Source organism: Engystomops pustulosus, chromosome 1 (genome assembly GCF_040894005.1).
Source record: "Engystomops pustulosus chromosome 1, aEngPut4.maternal, whole genome shotgun sequence".
NCBI lineage: Eukaryota > Metazoa > Chordata > Amphibia > Anura > Leptodactylidae > Engystomops > Engystomops pustulosus.
The window spans coordinates 109,561,439-109,588,824 of NC_092411.1; the positions used below are offsets into that span (position 1 = coordinate 109,561,439).

Genomic DNA, 27,386 nt, shown 5'->3' on the forward strand with positions numbered 1-27,386 from the left:
CACATTTACTTACCCGGTCCTGTCGCAATCCAGCGGCGCGTTCTCAGATGAGGATACAGGTCTTCTGGCGATTCACTAAGGTGCGCCTTAGTGCACCTGATAACCACCAGGTCCACCGGAGTTCGCCATCCTATCCTGGATGCATGTAAGCGCGTGTCAAGCGACACTTTTTTTAAAAAAAATACTGCGGTTTATCCGAATCCATCGGGTTTTCAGACGGCCACACTCCCCGATTTCCGTTGCATACATGCCGGCGCCAAAATCCGATCGCGTGCGCCAAAAACCCGGGGCAATTCAGGGAAAAACGGTGCAAATCGGTAATATTCGGGAAACCCGACAAAAAATAGAGATTCGGGCCCTTAGTAAATGGCCCCCACTATGGCTGATGATGGCTCCAGACCAGACTATGGCCAATGATGGCTCCAGACCACACTATGGCTGACACACCAGACCCCCCCAAACCAACTACGGCTGATGATGGCTTCAGACCAGACCTCTCCAGACTATAACTGAAGCTGCTAAAATTTTCTTATCTTTAGGTTATTTTTATTTTAAAAATTATTTTTCTTGTATTTTAATTACATTTAACACCTTATATATTTACATTATATATATTGACACTTAACACCATTTTATGGTAAAGGGAACATTTAACACCTTATATATGTGTTCCCTGCTTTTCTTATATACAGATCACATATAACAGTGACTAATTGTAAAAGCCCATTGGATCTCTGTTATCAGTGATTTGTATACAGACATGCAGGGTGAATGCATATTGCATCTTCCCTGCTTGCCTCTAACCCCCTCAGTATAAAGTCCCCAATATCAGTGGGGACTGATATTATTGGTCCTGTCACAGTACAGGATCAGGCTGTCACACTGACTACACTGTGTGTAGGCGCATACACCACCATTGAAGGGGCAGAGCTCCTTACTGTTCAAGCACATGGCCGCTTTAAAAAGTCATGTGACCGAGTAACTGAGCTATGGTCACATGACTGTCTATCAGACCCATGAGGAGCATGAATCGGCAGCAGCTCATGGTCCAGTTTTTCCATACCTCCCAACTGTTCCAAGTCCAGTGGAACAGTATCAGATTTTGGGCTCACCCGGGATGGCGGGGGAAGATGGTGCTCCTGGAGGGGAGTTGCTGGAAAGGAGGCAAAGTATGAAAGGGAACTGCTGGAATGGGGCAAAGTGTGAAGGGGATCAAAATGGGTGTAGCACTACAGGACGAGGAACTGCTGGGTGTACCACTGCATGAAGAGGAGCTGCTGGCACAATATTAGGGGTGCATGAATACGAGGGAGCCACAATGTGAGGGGGAGCTGGGAGGGTATATTTACAATCTAAGGAGGAGCTGGGGGAGAGACACAATGTGCGGGGGAGATGGGAAATTTATACTCTGTGTGAAGTTGGGATCTATGGTTTTAATGATGTACAAATGATCACCTATTCAGAGTATCCAAGATTGGGGGATATTCTGATAAAGAAAAAAACCCTTTTAGAAATGTAATTTTTATGAAACGTCTGTTATTATCCACATAATGTGGAGGGTGAACATGCTGTGCCACTGCTCCATTTATACTCCTTCTTTCCTTATTTCACATCATACACTTTCCCATTAGATAGTATCAAAACTCATTTGTCAGCTGACCGCACAGAGTGGCAGTGTCTCACATGGTTTCACTGGCAAAGAGGGTGTTGAATGGGTGTTTGCTAGCACTTTCTGTTCCATATTGGACACTTCAGACTGACTACACACAGATACAAATGGATTCGGCTAAGCAAAACCCTCAAGCTGGAATAATGAAGGGCCCTTGAAATAACAGGCTTGAGTTGCTGTTGTTTTTTGCAGGAAGCACATTACATCATCCTTTCAGGGAGTGAAATACAAACAAGTATTTGGGGGATGCTTTGTGGCACTTACAGCTCTAGAATGAGAATGACATCTGCTTTGTTCTCGAACACCTCATGCAGTGTGATCACATTAGGATGTTGGATTTCTTTTAGTATGCTGACCTCCCTTTCAATATCTTCCCGGGTCACCCCACGGCGGCTGGATTTGGTTCGTCTTTTCTTGATAAATTTTGCAGCATACTGCACACCTGTGCTTTTCTCCTGGCATTTCTTCACTACAGCAAATTGCCCACTGCAGAGTAAAAAAAAGATGGCATGAAGGAAGAGGTCAATATATAATAGCAAGTGGGACCTCCAGAAGAAGACGTCTACCTGATGCAACATGACATATCAGCATCGTCTGCATAAAGAGTCACACAGTCAGTTAGCAACCTCCAAAAAGATCATCTGCAATATTTTTTTTATGTAATATACATAAACACTGTCAAATGCCGTTCATATATAATTATTTAGTTTTACAAAAAATAGCAGGACATATTTATCAATAAGTTTTTGATGCAAATATGTTGGTATTTGTGCCAAATGGTCTTTGGCAAAAAAAAAAAAAAAAAAAAAATGTTGAACAAGAAGCTTATTTACATAAAGATAAAAATAGCTTTTTTCTCTCTAAAATGACAGATCACTGTGAACCTGGAAAGGTAGGTTTGGGAGGGTGATAAAGTATTCTACGCAATGCTGTTCTACTTGTAGGACGACTGGGAATGTATAGTAGAAATACATGTTAATATGTTAGGATGAAAACCTTTTTTAAGTCCCTTTTCAACCAGTTAAATAGATATTTTTTCACAATAATAAAAATAAATATAAAAGGAGTCTGAATGAGAACACTTCACAGTACATGGAGGTGTGATGACTCTACAACACCAAGACTGTACATTTCATTGGAAAATTGGGGAGTATGAAGAAATACAATGGGGAAATGTATTACTGTGTTGGTCATTAGACCAGTGCAGAGTAAAAATAGACAGTTCTCTGCTGCGCCAGATTTATCATGGTATCCGATACTGGATTATTAATCTGGTGCTGTATAAAACTGGTGAGATGTACTTTGCACCTCCTATTAGTAGCTAGGAGAACAGGTAGCTGTTAGCTAAAGGATCTATTCACATCTGTATAACTGTTTCCACAATGTACTTCTGTTGCTGGAGCAGCAACAACCAAAATAGCAACAGTACTGGATCCATCAAACGGATGATAATATTCTCACTGCAAATATTGGTGTAAATATCTGTCATCAACTAGGAACTCGCTGAAAAAAAAAGGATATAGATAAAACTTAACTTTTAATTAGCCTCACTTTAAAAAAAAAAGAAGGGGGGACTCAAAATAAAAGTCTGCCAATGTATACTGCAATATCCCCTTTTCAACATGACTCACACAGTCTTTACACCACAATGCATATGTACAGATATCGCTACGTGTATTATTAAGTCAATTACACCTCCGATCTGGGTGATGTAGTGGCCAAGAATAAGAGTAGAAGAGTCAGCTGATGACAGTCCTAGTCTACGTTCACTAGGTTCATTAGGTACAGTGTAGTGTCCAGCTGTTGGACCAATACAGGGGGCCAATACAATTGAAAGATGTGGAAGAACAGGTAGCAATAAGTTGCTGCTTAAAATGCCATGTTGGCACTTCACGGTAAATAAGTGGATTTTGGTTGTAGTTTGGGCACTCGGTCTCCAAAAGGTTTGCCATCACTGCCATAAAACATATAAAAAGGAGACTTACGGTAATCAATAAAAGCAGCAAAGGAAATACCATCATTCAAACCAAGTGGTTTGACACAGTTGTTGCAGAAAATCCACTGTGCCTATTTTTTCAGCGAGTTCCTAATAATTAGAGTAAGCATGGTCAACTTTTGCCTGGCATGGCTGGGGTGTATTTACACATTATAGTTACATTAAAAAAATATTAATGCAATAGAAGCCAATAGAAATGCAAGACTCTTAGCTTTAATGTATTTTGTGGTAGTTTCCCCCAATTTGTCACACTTTTCTAAGTCTAGGACGGTTGTGTACTTCAAACTGTGAAAACACAATTCTGTCAATCAAAAGAAAGAGTTTTCGTCAGGAACGTCAGTACCAAGGATACAGTACATGCATAAGTTTCTAGCCTACTTAAGCCAATTTGTAACACACAGGAGGCTCAAGTCACACAATGAATGTAGATGACAGCCTTGTGCTGGAACAAATACTTCAGCAATAACAGTGATTTGCTGGGTGATCTTCTTATACCTATTGAATTACTTGTGAAGTATTAGCCTGAAATAGATCTGTTCCCTGAACTTAGCAGACGGCCACCCTCCCCCTGCACCTACAGCAAGCCACTAACCTTCTGCTATAATTTCCTGTTATCATCACAGCAATGAACTAACATGCATGATTAATTATTATTCCAGTAGAAACATATACATATTATTGGATAAACTAACATTTCTAAGTAGGTTTGCTCAGGATGAATTTCTGCAGGAAATCAGACTCTGGGCTACCAGAATACCAGCAAATATCTGCCATAGTAATGAGACCATCAATTTGGAAGAGACTGTGGAGGCCCCCTAAAGAATGTAGCCCAGACAGGGAACACATTTAGCATTCATGTAATATGTAGGGGTCCTCATGTAATAGGCAGGTTGCCCCCTTAGGCCTCTTGCACAAAAACGTGCAATAGATGGGTCCCAATAGATGTCAAAAGTGCACCAGTAATTCATAAATGTACATCCGCCAGTAATTAATAAATGTACATCCCCCAGTAATCAATATATACAGCCCTCAGTAATATATGCAGCCCCCCCCCTAATTAATACATGCAGCCCCCTGTAATATACAGCCCCCAGTAATTAATAAATGTACACCCCCCAGTAGCTACTATATACAACCCCCCAGTTGTATATACATCCCCCATAATACATAACAAGCCCCAAGTGTATGATAAAGCAGCCCCAGTAAAATAATAAATCTGTGCTCACCTTCTCCCGTTCTCACGATGTGCGGCAACCTCCTCCTCTTCTTTTAGGATGTCGGCGGGACATTTACATCTATGGAGCATAGAACACACAGGATGATAACATCCTGCTGCAGGTGGAGCAGAGTGTGATGTCACCGCGCCGCCAGAATACCAACATCCTGTTTGCTCTGTGCTCTATGGCTCTGCCATAGACACAAATGTATCTCGCCAATATCCCAAAAGAAGAGGTGGAGGTTGTCGCACATCGTGGGAACGGGAGAAGGCGACCACAGATTTATTATTTTACTGGGGGCTACTTTAGCATACACTGGTTGCTTTATATGCATTATGGTGGGCTACTGGGGACTGTATATTACTGGGAGGCAGTATATATAACTGATGGTTGTATGTATTATTGGGGGCTGTATATATAACTGGAGGGCAGTATGTATTAATGGAAGGCTGTAAATATAACTAGGAGGCTGGGTATATAACTGGGGGGCTCTCCGGGCAGGGTGGCGAGCCGTAACAGAGAACATAGTGGGCATTTAAGGGCAAAGTGGTGGGGGGCCCGGGACACGTGCCCACTCTATAATCCAGCCCTGGAAACATTAGTGGAACATGTATAAAAACATCGAAAAAAGGTACTGTGTGCGTTTGTGGGCGAAGAGGGTTGCTGGTAACAGGTTCTCTTTAAAGGATATCTACCATTGGAGCATGGCTTTGTAAATTCCTAAAATGCAGCAGTTTAAACATTGATGTGGTTGTAAAGCGAGCCAGCCTTAAGATGCCATAAGGAAAATTATCACTCTGCATGCACCAACGGCGCATTTATTGTTCTTTCTATGTATACACAGCATTACCAAATCTGCCAAAGTATTATCACAGAGGACACCTTGCACCTTGTTTTACTTGGGGATCAGAAGCTGTACAAATTTCTAGATATTTTGAAGAACAGGTGAATATACACAGTCAGCACAGTAATGTGGTGCTCTAAGGATTACAGAGGTAATCTATGTACATAAACTTGTGTTATTTTTACACATTCAATTTAAAATTGAAACAGAAGCGAGTTTAAAAAAAGTTCAATATTCACACAGTCCTATATTCCTTTAAGTAGGTAAGAGCAGCACTTTGCTCCAAGCTATTGTTAGCAGTGGTTAGCGCTTCCTTATCTTTATGGGCTATTAGGTGTAATGATAGTTGCTAAACTGGTATTTTAACTTGCGGCAGTGAAAAGAACATGTCTTCCTCAGCAAAGCCGCTCCTATCTGTTTAAACATGAAAAGCACAATATATTCTTCTGTTACACAAAGCGGAATATGCAGATGGTGAGAACAGTGGCGGCCTTGGAGCACAATGAGGAGAGATGGTCTGAACATTACTGTGAGCTTAATAATGCGGGAAGTGATGGGCTTAAGTATTATGCGTTGAGATTTGTAGAAAATAGGTTAATTAAACTCAGGTGGTTGACATATAATATTCTACAAGTCATTATACAGTAGTAATCTTCATGTATGCAATTAGAAATGACTAATTGTCAAAGGATTCCCTGGATTTAGTGTTTTCATTATTTTCCATAATTAGTTTCATCCATCTCTTCTATTGTTATACAGATTTGGCTCACGAGAAAAAAAATTATTTGTTCAAAGAATGGAGAAAGCTGGAGGAGAGGCATAAATATGCTGTGTATATGTCACACACAGTGTAATAAATAGCTGCTCACAGGTTCAGTGAACTGCTGGATCTTGTGGTTTTATGTTTGCGTGCCCTCACTGGTTACATTGGTCTGACCTCCATTTAGCCCACTTGAGAATTAGCTTTTAATGTGGTGAATGTATTATATTTGCGTGTCCTATTACCTTTAAAGGGAAAATTATAAAAAGCACCGAACTTTCACAATTTAGCAAACACTAACTACTTGTCTGAGGAAAAGGATTCCAATAAAAAAAAGCACACCAAAAACGAAGTGCGCCCATGCCCTCGGCAAACCAAAACAGCACCTTGTTGTAAGTGAAGGGAGGCCACTGCTGGACATGTTATTAGTAAAGGGAGGCCGCTGGGCATTTTATTTAAGAGTAGTGGCTGTATTTCCCATGGCAGACTTATACTCTAGTCTATAATTGTTCCCAGTTAGATGTGGAAAAAATAGATGCCTTGGCTAATACTTGAGTACATACAGTATATGTGAGTGTGTGCGCGCTTGTAGATATATATGCATGTACGTGTGTGTGTGTGTATTATCTGACGCCTTTCGTTTTATTTATGTTTTTCCGATCCGTGAATGCTGTATACTCTGCTTGATTCAGTGGACTAAATCGATGACCTGGCTTATTATTTGAATAAATTGGTTAACAAGGGTGTGTCAGGGAGTTTTTATTTTAGTTAGGAAAAATGAGGAGTCGGAAGTTTGGCTTACTGACTCCACAGCCCTGGTAAAAAGTCACACACACACATCTCCCTGCAGTGGAGCCTCCTCTCATCAGATATCATCTTTATGTGCCTATTTTTCCCATCTCTGTGCTGTCTGTTTTCAATCCCATAATGCAAAGTATCACCTGGCAACTAGAAACCTACAATCATTTGTACACACAAATATAGAACATGTAAAACTAAAAGGATAATAAAAATTATTCTAAAATGATTGCTTCTTTGTAATATTTTGTATTGAACACTGCAGACAATTTTCAATCAAACAAAAAAGTGCTGTCTCATGAAGACACCCCTGTCTGTACCCTCTATTAAAGAATATAGATGTCACTATGTTATGGCCACTCTCAGCCATAACAATTAGTTGCGTTGTACCAGTGGTACATATTTTAGTAGACACAATGATAGTCATTCATCTACATCCATAATTCATTTCACCTGCATTTGTTGCTACAGGGAATAAGCTGTAGCATCCTTTGGCGGCAGCAGTGTCCAGAGCTAATGGCGGACTACCCAGTCACTTGATTCTGCAGGTTTTGTTGGAAGTTAAATTATAATATCAGTACCATTTCTGAAGAAAAAAGGCTGATCTTTAATATGCCAGCCAGTTTTCCATTACTCAAAGCATATGGCAATATACCTCACAGAAGAACATGTCATCTAATATAAAAGCATGAGACTAACCAAATTTTAGGGCTCCTTCACATTTCTCCAATTTCCAAGCCTATTACCTAACCAACACTGCATAAAACCCAATGCATAGAAATCAATGAGTGTCCTTTAGTATCCTACAGATCAGGGGTCAGGAACCTTTTTGGCTGAGAGAGTCATGAATGCCATATATTTTAAAATGTTATTCCGTAAGAGCCGTACAATATGCACATGCCCCCCAGTAGATAGGTACTCCCTGTGTCACGGGTGCCCCTGCGAACTACTTCTCGAATCACAGACACACCCGTGCCCCTCTCCGTGGCAGCGCCCCTTTCCGAGCTCACTCACCTCTCCACGTTCCTACACGTCCGGGCTGGCCAGTGCGCACGTGCTGGCAATCACGGATTTGAAGGGCCAGCGTGCTGCTGATTGCCGCTGCTCACTTCCTGGGTTCCTATAAAGACCGGCGGCTCCCAGGATTCCCTGCCGGATCTTAGTGCTATGAGGAAGCTTTCCACAGTGCTCCTGATTCTGCTCCTTAACTGCCAGCCCTGACGTCTTGCTCCGTCCCAGACCTTGCATCATTGCTGCCTGCCTTGACCGTCTACCTGTTCCTGACCACGAGACTGCCTAGTGATCCTGCACCTCGACCTTGGCTACCACCATGGACAAGACGCGCCTATGGAACGACCTGGTGGCACCACGCTGCGCGACCATCCTGCTTTTCAGCGGACTCTGGTGAAGACTGGGTGCCACTTAAATTCCGGTCCCAGGTGTCTGCTTACATCATCATCCGCGGTGGTCCAGGGGGTTCACTACTCCAAATCCTGACACCCACCACATGCCTCCCAGTAGATAGGTAGTCCCAGCACATGCATCCTAGCAGGTAGGTACCCCAGCACATACCCCCAGTATATAGGTAGATACAGCACATACTCCCAGTAAATAGGTAGCTATAGCACATGCCCCCAAGTAAATAGGTAGCCACAGCACATGCCCCCCAGTAAATAGGTAGCCACAGCACATGCTTCCCAGTATAGAGGTAGTCCCAGCACATGCCCCCAGTAGATAGGTAGCCACAGCACATACTCCCAGTAAATAGGTAGCCACAGCACATGCCCCCAAATAGATAGGTAGCCAAAGAAAATGTCCTCCAGTATATAGCTAGCCAAAACACATGTCCTCCAGTATATAGGTAGCCACAGCACATGCCCCCAGTAGATAGGTAGCCACAACACATGCCTCCCAGTAGATAGGTAGCCACAGCACATACTCTCAGTAGATAGGTAGTCACAGCACATGCCCCCAAATAGATAGGTAGCCAAAGAAAATGTCCTCCAGTATATAGCTAGCCAAAACACATGTCCTCCAGTATATAGGTAGCCACAGCACATGCCCCCAGTAGATAGGTAGCCACAACACATGCCTCCCAGTAGATAGGTAGCCACAGCACATACTCTCAGTAGATAGGTAGTCACAGCACATGCCCCCAAATAGATAGGTAGCCAAAGCACATGTCCTCCAGTATATAGGTAGCCAAAACACATGTCCTCCAGTATATAGGTAGCCACAGCACATGCCCTCAAGTAAATAGGTTGCCACAGCACATGCCCCCAGTAGATAGGTAGCCACATCACATGCCTCCCAGTAGATAGGTAGCCACAGCACATACTCTAAGTAGATAGGTAGTCACAGCACATGCCCCTAAGTAGATAGGTAGCCACAGCACATGCCCCTAAGTAGATAGGTAGCCACAGCACATGCCCCAAGTAGATAGGTAGCCACAGCACATGCCCCCAAGTAGTCACAGCAAAAAAAAATGCACTTACCAGCTCTCCCTGCAGCCAGTTCCTCATCACTACCATGCTCTTCTCTTTGACCCAGGCTTAGATGATGGTGGCGATGGCGCCTAGGACGTACAAAGGACATAGGCAGAGGTAACATCGCTGCCTGTGTCCAGTGATCAGTCTAAGACACACAGCCCTCACTATTTATTAAAGATCTGTCTGAGAGCCAGATGCAGCCAACAAGAGAGCCATATCTGGCTCCCGAGCCGTAGGTTCCCTACCCCTGCTACAGATGCAACCTGCTGTCCTTATTTTACTAGAGTCAGGAACAGAGGCATAGCTAGAGGTTCAGCATGGACAGGGGGAAGGGGGGGCAAAACACACCCACGTGGGCCCCCAGCCCAGGTGTACCAGTATTCCACCATACAGTGACCTTATAATGGTAGATACTGGCTCTCCCCAGGCCTCCTTATTAATAATTGTACTATATAACTTACAGGAGATATCTCTATACTCAATTCCTGTCTCTTCCATATGACCAGTGCCGCTCTGACTTCTACCAGCGGGATCTTGGAACTGTTAAAGAGAACCTTATGTGGAATTGGGCGAAATCTCAACCAGCACACTAGAAAACATAACCATGACGAATCTTGAAGGGAGACTGTCAAAAGCACCAAAAAGTTGTAAGAGTGGAAATGTGCCAAAAAGTAGCATATAATAAAGAAAAAGCCAATTCAAAAACAGATACATGTTCCCCATAGACCAAAAACAGTCAGTATGCTATCCATGGACATCATGGATAGCAAACCAAGGAAGAAAAAACTGATGTGTGAATGAACATTTAAAGTTGCCCAATCATGGTTATATCTGATTTTTGTTTCTGAAAAGCTCATTGCTCTGTGTGTGAATGTGTTTTCTCTACTTTTATTTCCACAGAAAGAACTTTGCAGAAGGCATAGGAAGGGAATAAAATTGTATTATAGCTTTGATATTCATCAGCAGGGACCCACATAGGGCTTTGGTCCACTACATCTGCCAAAAACACCAAAAGCTACTGATAATCCTGTCACTGTTCTAACCCTTCATCAGACAGACAGAACAGAAGAATTAAATTGCACAAGATCAAAGTACAAGTTCTCCGCTGGCTCTTTTCAAAAGAATGCCAGCCTGCCAACAGTGTTACAATCTATCAATCTGTAGTGACAAAAAGTTAATCCGGAATCATGGAGCAAAACAAGATCAACATGTTTCATCCTGGTGCATGGGAATGATCCGGTAGCCCTCTAATAAACAGCTTCCCTCGTGTGAAGATTTGTCCAGTGCCCATACACATATTCCCTAAAAACTTAGGGCTCTTTCAGACTAGATTTTCTTTGTTATGTTCCTACGCCATCCGTGATTTTTGCTAGTAGCATACTTACACATTGTGGCCTGTGGTCTGAAGGCAAGAAGAAAGGGGTACATCCTGACTGAAAACAGTGTGTTTTCTGGGAAACACTAGTCTGAAAGACCTCTAATTGTTATTTTTCAGTAGTTCTGTATCAATTCTTCATGGTTTTCTAGATCTCTGCTTCCTGTCATTGTATAGGAAATTTCATTGTTAACTTCCTGTGGATAAAAACTTGGTCCCTGGTCATGTGTTGTCACACAGATGCAAGGCTTGTTACAACACAGAGCTCTGATTACTCTGTGAGACTTGCACCTGTGTGATATCACATGACCAGGGACCGTTTATTATCCACAAGAAGTAAACCATAAGGGTGATGCCACGCATGGTGTTTTTAGTCCGTTTTTTAACCTTGCATTTTCAGTCTGGTTAAAAACACGTGTTTTCAAAATTATGTGAGTTTTTGTCCATTTTTTTCACGTTTTTCCCAATTATCTTAATCGGTAAACAGGATGTAAGCAGCCAAACGCACGGTTAAAAGGATTGAAAATGCATGCTTTAAAACAGACCAAAAACGCCATGTGTGGCATCACCCTGAGTAATTTGCATCTGAAATGCTGTCCTGCACAGTTACTGAAGGTTTTAAACCATTTTTTCAACTCCTCCAAAAAAAGGGCGTGCCTTCAGTAGCAAAAGTAGATTGGACAGAGAATAGCCGTGCATCAGGAAATACTAAACTGTGGTACAGCAAACTAGACCAACATATTCATACAGCTTACTAGTATATCAATCTGCCTGATCACATCTCCCATATAGATTGTGAGCCCTTAGGGCAGGGTCCTCCTTCTGCTTGTCTCCTGCTCACTGTAGTTTTGTACTTGCTCTTGTATAAATGTAATATCTGTAAACCTCTTACTGATTATAAAGCACCATGGAATTGATAAATAATAAAGCACCATGGAATTAATAAATAATAATATGCATTTCCATGATAACTCCTGATTGATAAACAGCACCCAGGGTTGCATTCAAACAATAGAGGACGCAGAGTGCTGATTACCATGCAATGCAAGCTCTGCATGTGACAGGATAGCCAATTGGCATTAACTAATTGGTCATATATGAGAAAGCTGTGGACTTTGCCTGGGTACATTTATTATAATATTTAGCGCTATACAGATAGAATGAAGTCACAAAATCAGTCCCTATTTCACCTCACAGTATTTTTAATATAGGTGAATGCCTACAGCACCACAGACACAACAGTGCCCAGTGTTCCCAGAAAATAGCATGCATTACTAGCTGGCGAATCACGGCACAACACTTAAGACCATCAATACATAAGAAGAATTGGAATACATAATATGGAAAACTACCTCCAAAATTCCTCTAGAGAATTAGTAGGTCTTGAATATTTAATAGACACATCAGTTAATTAAATGGCCAATAATCAAATAAGACAAAAGCAACTGTGAAATAGTTAAGTAATTGCATGTGAGTGGAAAGAAGAGCATGTGGGTAAAGAGAAAGCTTTTCCTAAGTGCTAAGTAACATCATTGCCAATTGAGTCACGTGTGTAGCACTGTTTGTTATAAAATAATACAGCATCATGTAGGCATATTACAATGGAGTTCAGTCATGACTTGTGAAGTCATCGCCTATGCATTTTGACAAGTTTTAAAAGGATGAATACTTGGTGCAATCAAAATTAAAATACAAAATGGAAAAGGAAGAGCACTGCCTGAGATCTGCAAAATGTCCTCCAGCAGGTCACAAATGTGCATGTGCCTGCACAAACTATTAGAGACTGACTCTATAAGGATGGAATGAGGGGCCGACGTCCATACATTGGAGTTGTCTACAAAGCCCAACGCCATGAAGGCTGCTTGGCATTTGCCAGAGAACGCAATGATTGGCAAATACGCCACTGGCACCCTGTACTCTTCACAAATGAAAGCAGGTTCACACTGAGCACATGTGACAGTCTGGAGACGCCGTGGTGAGCTGTCTGCTGACTGCAACATCCTTCAGCATGACCGGTTTGGCAGTGGGTCAGTAATGGTGTGGGGTGGAATTTCTTTGGATGGCCACACAGTCCTCCATGTGCTCACAAAGGTAGCCTGATTGCCATTAGCACCAAGATCAGATCCTCAGACCGCTTGTGAGACCATATGATGGTTAAATTGGTCCAAGGTTCCTTATAATTCTAGATCTCATGTTACTGGAGTGTGTCAGCAGTTCCTGCAAGATGAAGGTATTGAAGCTGTAGACTGCTCCACTCGTTCCCCAGACCTGAATCTGATTGAGGGCTGAAAGGAGATGCCTTAGAAGAGCATCTGCAACCTCATCAGGAGCATGCCGAGGCATTGTAGGGATGTCATACAGGCAGATGGAGGCCACACAAAATACTGAACCTTATTTTGTCTCCTGTTGGATCATCCTATAGTGTGCTTTTCCACTTTAAATTTGTGGGCGACTCCAAATCCAGGCCTCCATTGGTTAATACATTTGATTTCCATTTTTATTCCATGTTTTTTTTGTGATTTTGTTGTCAGCACATTCAACTTTGTACAGAACAAAGTACTGTATATACTCTAGTATAATCAGAGTTTTTCTGCACAAATAACTCGGCTTATACTAGAGTCTAAAAAAAAAAAAAAAAAGTGTACCACCTTTCGATACCCCCTTCGCCTGGCAGGTGCTCTTCTATACATCGCTGCTCCAGCATCAGCTCAGTGTCAGTCACAAGCATTATGATGTCAGCCGCTCGCTGACATTCTAATTTGTGCGCCGCCATCGGTACACACTATGATGTCAGCGAGCAGCTGACATCATGGTGCTTGTGACGGTCCATTTGGGGACACGGAGCCGATGCCGGAGCATCGATGTATAGAAGAGGACCTTTCAGGGGGGGGGGGGTACCGTCAGAAGGCGAGTACACTTCTTTTTCCCTTATAGGCTGGGTATATCTCAAGGAGGGGGCTACAGGCTTTATACTGGGTGAGCAGGGAAAGAAGGCTATATACTGGAGGAGGTTGGGCAAGGAAAGCAGGCTAATGAGGGCATGAGCTGGCAGGCTATATACTGGGGGGCTGTGACCAATGCATTTCCCACCCTCGGCTTATACTCAAGTCAATAGTTTTTCCCAGTTTTTGTGTTAAAATCAGGGGCCTCGGCCTATACTCAGATCGGATTATACTCCAGTATATACGTCATTCAATGAGAATATTTCATTCAATCGCATGTAGGATGTGTTATTTGAGTGTTCCCTTTATTTTTTTTCAGTGTACATGAAAATGGTTAATACATATGCAAACAAAACAAAAATACAATAGTGACATTAGAACACACCCATTTTCTTTTCCCTTTTGATTCCTACAACAACCCAAGCGGGAAATAAAAGGCTTTTCATGTGCCTTTTGCGCATTTTGTGTGCATCTTTGTGCACGAAAGTTTGTATTATAAGGGGAAATAGGTTTTCATCACATAATGCCCCAATGGTTCGCCATCTGTTCCTACAAGATTTCTAGGTTCTTATGGTCCTATCGGTTTGGGATCTTTTGGCTACAGCAGGTGTCATTTTTCACAATGACTTTAATGCTGTCAATAAGGCCTATATGTTTGGCAATTTGATTGATGAACACCCGCCTGCCGGACTTTTCTGTCAGCGATTTATGAAATGATCTGGTAAATGAAATGCTCCTGTTGAAAAACACTCAGGGGTTGTATTTAAGGTTTTCTACCAGAATTAAAAAAAAGTTTGGCCCTGACGATTACAACACAAATAATGTGTAACTATCATAGTATCATAGTATATAAGGCCAGAAAAAGACGCAAGTCCATCAAGTCCAACCTTTAAGAATTAAATAAAATGTTACATATGTGCACAGAGTGACTGTACCTTTTATACATGTGCTCTGGTTGCACCATTATGTATGTACATTATGTTTAAAACATAACTTTATACAGCATATGCACTATGCACATGTAAGGATGTGGTCACACGTGCCCCTTTCATTTAGTTTAGAACTGAATCAAAGCGTATGAGGCCAAGGGCAAATCGCTTATGCTTTTCTATGGAAATGCTTGCAATAGGTAACCAGCATCCCATGTGTTTAGAAACACATATGCAATCAGGCTATAGCCCCTGTGTGCTTTGATTTAGTTTTAGATATTATCATGTGCCTGGCTGGTTTGAAAAAAGTTTTCTTCATTGCCGGAAGAGTTAACATTTTTACAGTTGCTTACACTTCCACCTCTGAAAAAAAACGCTTTCAAACCAGCCAAATGTATGGTAACAAGTAAAACTAATGCCTTTTCAAACGCACTTGTGACCGCAGCCTCAGTTGCATAAAAACATTGTGATCGTGATGCTAGAACTTCTATAAGACACAACTGAGCTGCTGCAGAATCTCATTAGAGTCACCTCATGTGACACACGTGAGCTGCTGTGGTACCACATCAGACACATCTGACCTGCTGCAGAACATCACAATACACACCTCAGCGGCTAAAGAACCTCAACAGCAGGGGTGTAACTACAGCGGTAGCAGCCATGGGGCCCGCAGTGTCAGGGGGCCCCCGTCATCCGACCTGACACAAAGAATGGAGGATGTGCACCATTATATCTATATTGTACTGCACATTGCCCAGCATAACATGTATATAACATATACTGTGATGCATATATGCAGTATATGTGATGTGTATATGGTGTCTGTATATACTGTATATGAGTATGTTGCATATCACACTGTATGTGTGTGTATATGCTGTGTGTGCACATGAGTGTATTTATATGTGATTGTAACTCGGATGTGTGAGTATACTAATATGTATATTTTTTTAAGTGGGGAGGGAGGCCCCATGCAGTAGCCTGCTAGGGGGCCCTTTCCTAGTTACGCCACTGCTCAACAGCAGAGGTACATGATTGCTTTGGGAGAGTTACTGCCGATGCATTACCCTGGGCATGGTGGTCCTAAGGAGAGGAGAAGAGTGTGAGGAGGCAGTAACTCTGTACCTGCTGGAGAGTTTATCAGCAGAATTGGAGGGCAGCTGTGTACCTGTCACAGTAAGTTTCCATTCATTCCTAGTAATACGAATATGGAGCAGCCACCCATAGACTTCCCATGATCACACACCTCTCGTGCTGTGGGCTCACTACGAATGGTTCTTGGGGTGTGTGGTGAAAAGAATTGAAGGTGCCATCAACCCTATGTTTTCTATATGTGAAATTAAAGGAGGTCCCTGACCCATAGGGTGATGCCACACAGGGCGTTTTTGGACCGTTTTAAAGCATACCTTTTTAAAACGCATCTGTTTTTTACCATTTACCATACCTTTGGCTGCTTTGAACCCATTTATCTTAATAGATAAAAAGGTTCAAAGCAGCCAAAGGCATGGTAAACCGTAAAGAAAAGAGTTGCCTTCTAAAACCGCATGCGTTTTTAAATGGACTTAACCCCTTCACGCTCCGCGGCGGATATATCCGCCACGGAGCGCAGTGACTTAGCGCTCAGTGGCGGATATATCCGCCACGGCGCTTATGCCGGATCGGCTCTGGATCAGAGCCGAACCGGTATCGGGAAACACGGGGTACCGGCTGTAACTAATAGCCGGCACCCCAGTGTAACACCCGCGATCGGAGTTGTCTCCGATCGCGGGTGCTTAACCCTTTAGATGCCGCGGTCAGCGCGACCGCGGCATCTAACAAGTATCTGGGGGGTCTTTCCCCCACGATCGGCCCCCCCGAACCGTTTTCGGGGGGCGCCGATCGTTGCTATAGTAACTCTGGGGTCCGATCTGGACCCCAGAGTTACTAGCAAGAATTGCCAGTAAGATGGCGTCTGTGACGTCATCTTACTGGCAAAGTGCCAGCCTATGCAAGTGCATAGGCTGACACTGATAATACTCTGCAATACATGAGTATTGCAGAATATTATCATGAACAAGCAATCAGATGATTGCTTCTTCATGTCCCATGGTGGAAAAAGTGAAAAAGTAAAAAAAAAAGTTATTCAATAAAAAAATAAAGTCATAAATCACTAAAAATGCCCCAAACCCCCAAAACATATAAAGAGACATATAACTCAAAAAAAAAGTCTAAATCATAACACAAACCCCACATATATAGTATCACCGCGTCCGTAACAATCCGTAGAATAAAAGTAAATCATTATTGAACCCCCACGATAAACGCCGTAAAAAAAAACTGTTATAAACCCTCCAAAAATTATGATTTTTACCTTTTCAATCCCACAAAAAATGCTATAAAATGCGACCAAAAAACCATATGTACTCAGACATGATACTGGTGCAAAGTACAACATGTCCCGCAAAAAACAAGCCATCAACCAGCTCCGTAGCCAAAAACGTAACAAAGTTATGTCACTTGGAAGATGGCAATACAAAAATTATAGATTTTTCCCCACATTAGGGTTTTGTTTGACAAATTTAGTAAAACGTAAGAAAATATATTCATGTCTGGTATCCCCGTAATCGTATCAACCCATAGAATAAAGCTAACATGATTATTAGTCTATACGGTGAACACCAAAAAAAAAAAAGTCAAAAATCCAGTACAGAATTGATGCTTTTCTACTCCTGCCCTCAAAAAAAGTTCCTAAATTTTCAACAATAGGTGATACCAACCCCAAAATGGTAACAATGGAAAAAGCATCTCATCGCGCAAAAAAAATGCCGTCACATGGCCCCAATAACGAAAAAGCGAAAATTTTATAGCCTTCAAAAGGGGCCAATGAGGAAACTAAAATCCTGGCAGCTGCAGCGCCCTCCTTCCCTTCTGCGCCTTGCTGTGCGCCCATAAAACAAGTCACAGCCACATGTGGGGGGTCTTTGTACTCAGTAGAAATTGCAGAACAAATTGTATGGTGGGTTTTCTCTTTTTATATTTTGGAAATGTGTAAATTTTAGTGCTAAATGAACGTATAAGGGAACAGTATGACCATTCTAAATTTCACCTCCATTTTGATTCAATTACTATGAAGATCTCAAGGGGTTAACAATCTTCGTAAAAGCTGTTTCTGATAGCTTGAGGGGTGCAGATTTGAAAATGGGTAGATTATATAGGGGGTTTTGATGCTAAATATGTAAAATTTCATTCAAAACTGTATTTATCCCCAAAATAGTCAATTCTGAAAATCCGGAAAAGCGCTATTCTATTTGTAAGCCGCGTGACGTCAAAATAAATTATCCAGACATTTCAGAAATTATGAAAATGTAAAGTAGACAAATGGAAAATGTTATTCAGCAACTTATTTAGGTGGTAAATCTATCTGCCTGAAAACGCAATGATTTAGAATTTCGAAAATGGCAAATTTTTCAAAAAATTTATCATATTTTCTTTTTTTTGTAAATAAACGCAAAACTTATCTGCCAGAATTTACCACTAAAATGAAGTACAACATGTGGGGAAAAAACAATCTCAGAATCGTTTTGATAAGTAACAGTGTTCAAAAGTTATAACCATATAAAGCGAAGCAAGTCAGAATCCAAAAGATCGGGCTGAGCCTTAAGCTGTAAAATGGCTGCGTCCTTAAGGGGTTAAAATGCATGCCTTAAAAATTTCCAAAACACCCCGTGTGGCATCATCCTTTAAAAGAAGTTTGAAGCTGTTCTTTAACCCCTTAACGACCAGCTCCACCTTCAAAAATCGGTAACATTTTTATTTTTCCATGTAAAGAGCTTTGTGAGGGCTTGTTTTCTGTATAACAAACTGCACTTCATGGTAATGGTATTTAATATTCTATGCCTTGTACTGGGAAGTTGGGAAAAAGCGGTCAATTATGGGGATACTAAATTTATATACAGTATGTATTTTTGTGTTTTCATACATTTACAAAAATGAAAACCTTCTCTACAAATTTTTTTTTTTCATTTTGCCATCTTCTAGCGCTAATAACTTTTTCATACTTCAATGTATGGAGCTGTGTGTGGTGTCATTTTGAGCAAGATGAGATTATTGATAATTTTTTTTATATGTTGCAAAATGGCGAAAAAAAACTTTGGGCATTATTTTCCATTACAGGGTTAAACACTGGCAATAACAGTTATATTTTGATTGCACATTTTGGGATATGGCTATTCCTAACATGTTTATTATTTTTTAATATCTGTTTTTAGATCATTTCTTGGGAAGCAGGGGGGGGACGATTTGAATTTTTAGGTTTTTTTCCCCCAACTTAAAAAAAAAAAAAAAAAAATGTAATATGCAGCACACAACCATCTTGTATGTCAATAAGGGGTTAGAAATTTACTTTTAGACCTAAACCTACGCAGGGACCACAATCCCTGTAATGCAGAGAAGAGAGCAGAACTGGATCAGGACCCGTATAATGCAGAGATGGGGTCAAAATTGGATAAGAACCCCTGTAATCCACAAAAAAACAATGTCTTTTCTTGTATAAATATCTGTCTATTAACATTATATACCAGTGGTGGCGAACCTATGGCACGCGTGCCACGTAGGGCACGCAGAGCCCTCTCCATTGGCACGCGCACCATCTCCCCTGCCGTCTATATCTTGACTCAATGAAGCTTCGGGAAGCAGGAAAAGCTGCCGAGCGCCCCAGTGATATCTCTCACTGTAGGCTGCTCTGTGCTCACTAGTGCTGCCTTACACTCTCTTACTCCCTCCCCCTCCTCCCCTGCAGCCCGGAAACACGAGGAGAGAGACGGAACTGCAGGAGCCTACAGCAGCCTGTAAAGAGAAGTTTAACAGGAGGAGGCAGGAGCTGCTCTGTGTATATGTCACAGGCAGCAGGCAGGCAGCTTTGGGACACTAAACAACTATAGGTGCTTATTGTTTAGGGTCCCAAACTGCCCTGTATGACAGCTTCCCATGGCCACATATATACTGCCCTTGGCCCAGATCTCTTGTCTTGTTGCTGTGTCATGCTGCCAGTGACCCTGGGGTGCACTACACTGCCCTCACTGACAGCATGGCACAGGTGCCCATAGCTCAGGACCAAGGGAGATATAATATGGGGATAGTGTTCCTCAGTGGATGGGGGGGGGGGGAATAGTGTTCCTCAGTGGATGGGGGGGGGGGGAATAGTGTTCCTCAGTGGATGGGGGGGGGGGGGAATAGTGTTCCTCAGTGGATGGGGGGGGGGGAATAGTGTTCCTCACTGGATGGGGGGGGCAGTGTTCCTCACTGGATGGGGGGGGCGCAGTGTTCCTCACTGGATGGGGGGGGCAGTGTTCCTCACTGGATGGGGGGGGCAGTGTTCCTCACTGGATGGGGGGGGGCGCAGTGTTCCTCACTGGATGGGGGGGGGCAGTGTTCCTCACTGGATGGGGGGGGCAGTGTTCCTCACTGGATGGGGGGGGGCAGTGTTCCTCACTGGATGGGGGGGGGCAGTGTTCCTCACTGGATGGGGGGGGCAGTGTTCCTCACTGGATGGGGGGGGGCAGTGTTCCTCAGTGGATGGGGGGGCAGTGTTCCTCAGTGGATGGGGGGGGGGCAGTGTTCCTCAGTGGATGGGGGGGGCAGTGTTCCTCAGTGGATGGGGGGGGCAGTGTTCCTCAGTGGATGGGGGGGGGCAGTGTTCCTCAGTGGATGGGGGGGGGCAGTGTTCCTCAGTGGATGGGGGGGGGCAGTGTTCCTCAGTGGATGGGGGGGGGGCAGTGTTCCTCAGTGGATGGGGGGGGGGCAGTGTTCCTCAGTGGATGGGGGGGGGCAGTGTTCCTCAGTGGATGGGGGCAGTGTTCCTCAGTGGATGGGGGCAGTGTTCCTCAGTGGATGGGGGCAGTGTTCCTCAGTGGATGGGGGCAGTGTTCCTCAGTGGATGGGGGCAGTGTTCCTCAGTGGATGGGGGCAGTGTTCCTCAGTGGATGGGGGCAGTGTTCCTCAGTGGATGGGGGCAGTGTTCCTCAGTGGATGGGGGCAGTGTTCCTCAGTGGATGGGGGCAGTGTTCCTCAGTGGATGGGGGCAGTGTTCCTCAGTGGATGGGGGCAGTGTTCCTCAGTGGATGGGGGCAGTGTTCCTCAGTGGATGGGGGCAGTGTTCCTCAGTGGATGGGGGCAGTGTTCCTCAGTGGATGGGGGCAGTGTTCCTCAGTGGATGGGGGCAGTGTTCCTCAGTGGATGGGGGCAGTGTTCCTCAGTGGATGGGGGCAGTGTTCCTCAGTGGATGGGGGCAGTGTTCCTCAGTGGATGGGGGCAGTGTTCCTCGGTGGATGGGGGCAGTGTTCCTCGCTGTATTTGCTCCTGCTTTGTGATATAATTGGTGATGTTGGTCTTTCTATGGTGGTCTGTTTATTATCAATATGGTGGTATTTATCTTGTTGTACTGGTAATGGTCATCATGTGGCACTATTATATGTCCCTTATAGAGGGGGATTGTCGGTAATTATAGGCTCAATAGCCGGGTTGGCACTCTGCAATAATAGCGTAGACTTTGGTTTGCAGTTTGGGCACTTGGTCTCTAAAAGGTTCGCCATCACCGTTATATACGCTTACAACTCATTTATCTGTATAACTGAAATTTAGCCTTGTGCAAAAATGTTAGTATGACCGCTGCTAATCAGTCCGCACCTATCCCCATTTTACCATTTGCTATGGCTTATTTATCATTAATGTGGTTGGTTGACTCCCCCCGTTTGTGATGCCTCACCTACAGAAAAACTGGAGCCACCATCATGTGGTCACATTTAGCTTTTTTTCCAGGGCCACTTTAAATTCCCTGACTCTCCCCCGTCTATAAAAAACTGATCACAAGTGATATATGAAAGTCATCAAACCTAAACATTTACAGCGTTGCACAGTGATCCGCCATCGAGAATATTTCTGCAGATAAAACACTCCTGCCCATCTTTATTTCAATTTGTTTAAATCATGTCAGACACTAAACAATGTTCCCCAAAATAAAGAAGAAATATTTATTTCACTTGGCATTATGTCTTGACAGTCTTTTCAGTAGCTGCAGGAACCAAGACATCTTGTTTCTGTACACCCACAAAAACAGATGGTAACATAGTTATGTAATTTCTGCCACAGTAAAAAAAAAAAAAAAAACACGAGCTTAAAAGCACTATGGTGCTTAGATCAGAACATAAAAACACTAGGCACCATAGACACCAAATGTATAGAACCAAAACATCTATTTGTTGTTGCCATGTCATTTAACACGACAATAAATAGCATAAAGCAACTTCCTCAATATATATTAGTCTTATGACTGTTTTGATGGGTTAGCATTTACAGGGAAGCACATTAAAAATCAAAACACAACCCCACATATTATACAGGATTCTTCATCATTGGCATCTTTTAGGTATAAATTATTTTCTTTAAAGAAAATCAACCATTACATTTTGTGTGGTTTGAAGTAAGCTGAACCTGAAACAACATCTCATCTTTATTAGTGAGAAAATAGCTATGTAAAAATATGCAAATGAGGCTCTGGCGCTCCTGTGAACGCCATCCAAGCCGCTTGGCACTCTGGTGGCTTATATTATTCCCCCCTCTTGTTGGCGTTTATTCCCTCCTCCTCTGTAAAGCTCATTTACATAGTTTTATATATCGATGTTCTTCAAATTGAAGCATTTTTCAGCACTAAGGAAGGCAAGATTTTGTTCCTTTTTTCGAAAACACATCCGTTTTTGAACGCATGCATTTTTTAGGATGTGAAATGTACACCTAAAAACTGCATAAAAACGGGTTCAAAACACCACTTGTGCCACCACCCTTAGGGAGCGACCACACATTCAGTTTTTCAGATGCAGTTTTTGATGCCCAAACCTGGAATGGAGTAAAAGTAGGAGGAGTAGCAGCATCTTTCAATTTGGCTCAACCCATTATCATCCATTTGGCTTCAAAAAATGCATCTGAAAAACTGAATATGTGGAGGCACCCTTAAAGAAAATAATTTACACCGAAAAGATGCCAATGATGGAGTATACTGTTGTAAAATGCTTGTATGGAACAACTCCAGAATATTTCCTATCCTAGCTGATTGGAAACCAGCCAAACGCATGGTAAACATGCAAAAACACATGCGTATCAAGAACGGTCCAAGAGCGCTCCATGTGACTGCAACCTTAAGCTACAGAAATATGCCTTGTAGCTTATGGCTGCAAGAAAGGAGAAGAAAAGACGTTCCCAACTGAGTAGATGTCTGAGATACAAGTCTCAGAAAGATGTTATATCCTCTCAGTGTTTCCTGTAATAATCCTGCTGCCAGCAGGGCAGATTGATGAGAAAGCCATGTGACTCCTCCGTATGCCATTCAGCATTTGGGTTAAATTTAGTTGAAAAGCTTTCTGCTAGCGGATGTCAGATTGATTATCTTTCTATCTGACATGCACATTATCTTCAAGGATTATGTCCATTTAATGGTGCAAAGAGGAAAAGCCATCATTTGACGTCCTTTAAAGCATAGAATGAACATGATATTAGCTACTTAACTGTGTTAAACATGGTCTAAAGCTGGTGAACAGGCTTTGAGCGCACACCACAGGCTATGTACCAGGTGTTTACAGCAAACATATTTGTGTGCAGTCTGAATAGGATTATAAGAAACTTAGCTTTGTAATCCACTTTTGATTCACAACCATATTTTCAGGAGTATGGCATCAAATAGGATGGCCATACACATTACAGGGACAAAGCTGTGGAACTAGCAAGAGTCTGGTAAACAATTATTCTGCAGTTTAGCCACATGTGTTCAATGACATTGGTAAAGGATGAACATATTTCCAGGAATGTCCTCGGACAAGTTATCTACTGACTCAAAAATGTCAAACCTGGACTGCTCCTACTGTAGACTATGGGGACATTCTGGTTGGCTAAATAATCTATTGGCTTTAAGTGTGGCGGTCACACTAACTCCTAGCTTTGTGTTCATAACAAGGGGGTTGGGGCGGCGCCTTGGCCCAATCACGCTTGCTATCGGTAACCAGAGCCCGGTGTCTTGTATAGTTTAAATATCACAAAAAAATGTGAACAACACTAAAATTAGTCAGAAAATATCTGAATATTATAAATTCTTTATTGAAACACAGTAAAACCACATGCAAAAAGGACAATAATGAATATATAGATAATATAAATATACAGTAAAAATCATAAACAAGTTCGGTATTTCTGTGTCCAAAAATGCCTGATCCATCAAAATATAATAATTGTTTTTCACTGCGTTTAACAGAAAATAGCACCTGAAGTTGAAAATGGCACCATTTTGAAATATATAAAAAAGGCTGTACAGTCCTAAAAATAGAAGCATTGAAAACGTCATCAAAAGTGGTAATAAATGACACCACCTACACCAAAGTATGAAAAAGTTATTAGCGCCAGAAGTACAGGAGGTTTTTATTTTTTCAAATGTATGAAAACATTAAAAAACCTAAATAAATTTGTTATGCCCGTGATCACACCGACCCAAAGAATAAAGTAGACATGCCATTTGGGGTGCACAGTAAAATCCGTAAAATCCAAGCCCACAAAAAAAAAAATGGTGAGTTTTTAACCAATTTCACTGCATTTGAAGCCCACAAGAAAATGGTGAGTTTTTAACCAATTTCACTGCATTTGAAATTTTTTTCCCACTCCCCTGTACTCGGCATGGAATATTAAATACCATCACTATGAAGAGCAATTTGTTAGGCAAAAATAAGCCGCCACAGAGCTCATTAGGTGTTTACTTGTAAAAAAAAAAAAAAAAAAGTTTTTGATTTTTGATGGTGGAGACTGAAAAATGTAATAAAAAAAAAAAAAAAAAAAGAACGTCTTTAAAGGGTTAAATTGAAAAAAAAAAACATGAACACTCAGTCCAGCAAATATGTATAGGGTGTCTTGAAAAGATAATCTTTATTATACACACTAAAAGTAGGTATCCTGCCTAGACCGGTTACTTTTTTTTTTTTTTAAATATCCAAAACAAAATTTTAAAAAAAGGGAAAGTTCAAAGCAGCACAAACCTGGGTGGGTGCAAATAGCCGTAAACCCCTTGGCTGGGGTTCCAATATATAAATCCAGTAAGTCGCCAGCACTCTGAAGTAAGTGGAAAGAGGTGAGTCTTTTAATCCATTGGTGCAACATTTCGGTATAGGCACACACCTTTGTCAAGCATGACATGCATGCTTGGTGTGTGCCTACAGATTAAAAGACTCACCTCTTTCCACTTACTCCGTAGTGCTGGCTACTTACTGGATTTAAAACAAAAATTAGTAATTTTTTTGAAGTACTTGATCTGTTTATACTTAAAATGTTTTTGAATTGTTAAGAGTATAAACAGTTTAGTGGCCATTTTATGACAATCCTAACCAAAACTTTCAACAGAACCTAATCCAAACTTTGAGACTGTGTACACACGCAGCGTTTACATTGTGTTTTGAAACAGAACTGCTGAGGAGAGTTGCCTCATCACATTGTTGTAATATGTAAATTAACTACAGAGGCTACTGGGGCGTGTACTACTCTACACCCCAGTAACCTCTGCAATCAATTTACAAGCTACTAAAATAAAAGTTTTTAACAAATTAGGTTAGGTTCCAGGATTATTAAATTACAGATTAGGGCAGAGGCAGTCAGGCGGAATCTACCATCAGATCTGCTTCTGATGGCAGATTCCTCATGATAGGTTTCCTTTAACATTCATTCTTTGTTAACATGATGTTAGCATAATGTTAACAAGTTCACATATTGTGTTAATAAAGAATTTTGTAAATTCTAATGTTAACAGCAGTGTAATTAGGCAGTGTAATTAGCGGTTCTGTTGGGTTTCAAAACACAATGTAAATGCCACATGTGAATGCAGACTTAGGCCCCAGGCACCCAAACAGATGCTCGCCTGGGCCGTAGCCTCCAGCCAGATGCAGACGGTTGAGAAGCGCTCACCCCTCCTCTCTCCATAGAAAGACTAGGATTGCGCTGCAATACAGACAGGTCCTAGGTTTTTCCATGAAACTGTCACGGTGCGATGAGACAGTGGGCCGCAAACTAGCCACAAGTTGTGTGGCCAGATCACAGTCCCCATTAAAGGGGTATTCCAGGAATCGGCATAATTCATATACAAATGGGCACTCAAAATATAAGCTAATGTGTAATTAGTTGTTATTTAAAATCTTGCTCCCCTTAGCAAAAATTGCTGGTGACATAGACTGTAATGAAGAATTAAAATGCTACCGGCCCTTTAATCAGTCCGTTAATTTCCTCCGCGCGGTCCGTTGCAGAAAAGAAGATGGCCGCTGGTCACATGTCCACATCACATGTCCTGTACCTGCCTGGGCAGATTCATGTGATCACCACTACGTTTGACTGTAGTCGGTTGGTTGCAGTGCATCCAGTATGGTCAGTGATGTGGTGATGGCAGTTACACATCATTACTATGGTAACAGAGCAAGAAAACCTGTTAGATCATCACTGGGAGCAGAGCATAAGTGGTAGGAGGAGTTACTGAGAACTAAAGGATCATGGAACTTGTAGTTTCCAGTGGCGGCCATCTTAGTGATAACTCCACTTACTTTAGAGAGGCCATAAATTTTGTAAATCATAAAATCATATTATTTTAGCTCCGTTTTGTGTCTAATGACATTGAGTATTGTTGTATTCATTTATTTATATCATCAAGGGTTTTTGTGTCAGACGTTCATATTCCCGGAATACCCCTTTAAGTTTGAGGCCTTAGAATGATAGCAGCAGATTCCCAAGCATATTGACTACATCCCTTGAATGTGTTTAATATTACATAAGTTGTTACAGGTGCAATTTATATAAGTTAGAACCATGAAAAGTTGTTTTTTTCTGGGTCACACATAGCTACCCCATAAATAAAAAATACTTCTCGCATTGATTTCCATAGAATATTCTGCTTGAGAGAAAATGGTAAAACAAAAACACTCAATGGCTGCAGAATGCCGTTTTTACTATAATGAATGATTTATATTGTCAGTGAAACCAATACATAAATTCTGTTCACATGCAGATAAGGATAACAATACTGTAGTTAGTTTTGTTCATAAATTATATAAGCAAATATTTGCTTTAGGAACTAATGGTCAAATATTACTGTACAGTTCAGGATAAAGAGGCCTTTAAAATTGTGATAAGGAAGCACAAAGCTGAAAGGAGGTTAGTTAAGACATGGCACAAAGAAGTATACCTGTGCCAAGAACAGCATTTCCTTTAAGATGTTATGTTACAGGGAACCCATTGAGCTAATCAAAATATACAAGATCTTTATTTAAAGGGTTTGTCAAAGGAGATCAAGTCTTAAAAGTCTTGTGTCTAGTAACAGAGA

General features: G+C 41.9%; 1 protein-coding gene across 1 annotated transcript in view; it reads right to left on the reverse strand.

The window, feature by feature from the left end:
* Window positions 1-27,386, reverse strand: part of DAPK1 (death associated protein kinase 1) — a 117,409-nt gene that overhangs the window by 45,719 nt on the left and 44,304 nt on the right. Inside the window, exon 3 of the mRNA XM_072150850.1 lies at window positions 1,934-2,155. Within this exon, the coding sequence (XP_072006951.1) occupies window positions 1,934-2,155 (222 nt within the window). The remainder of the gene's footprint in view (window positions 1-1,933; window positions 2,156-27,386) is intronic.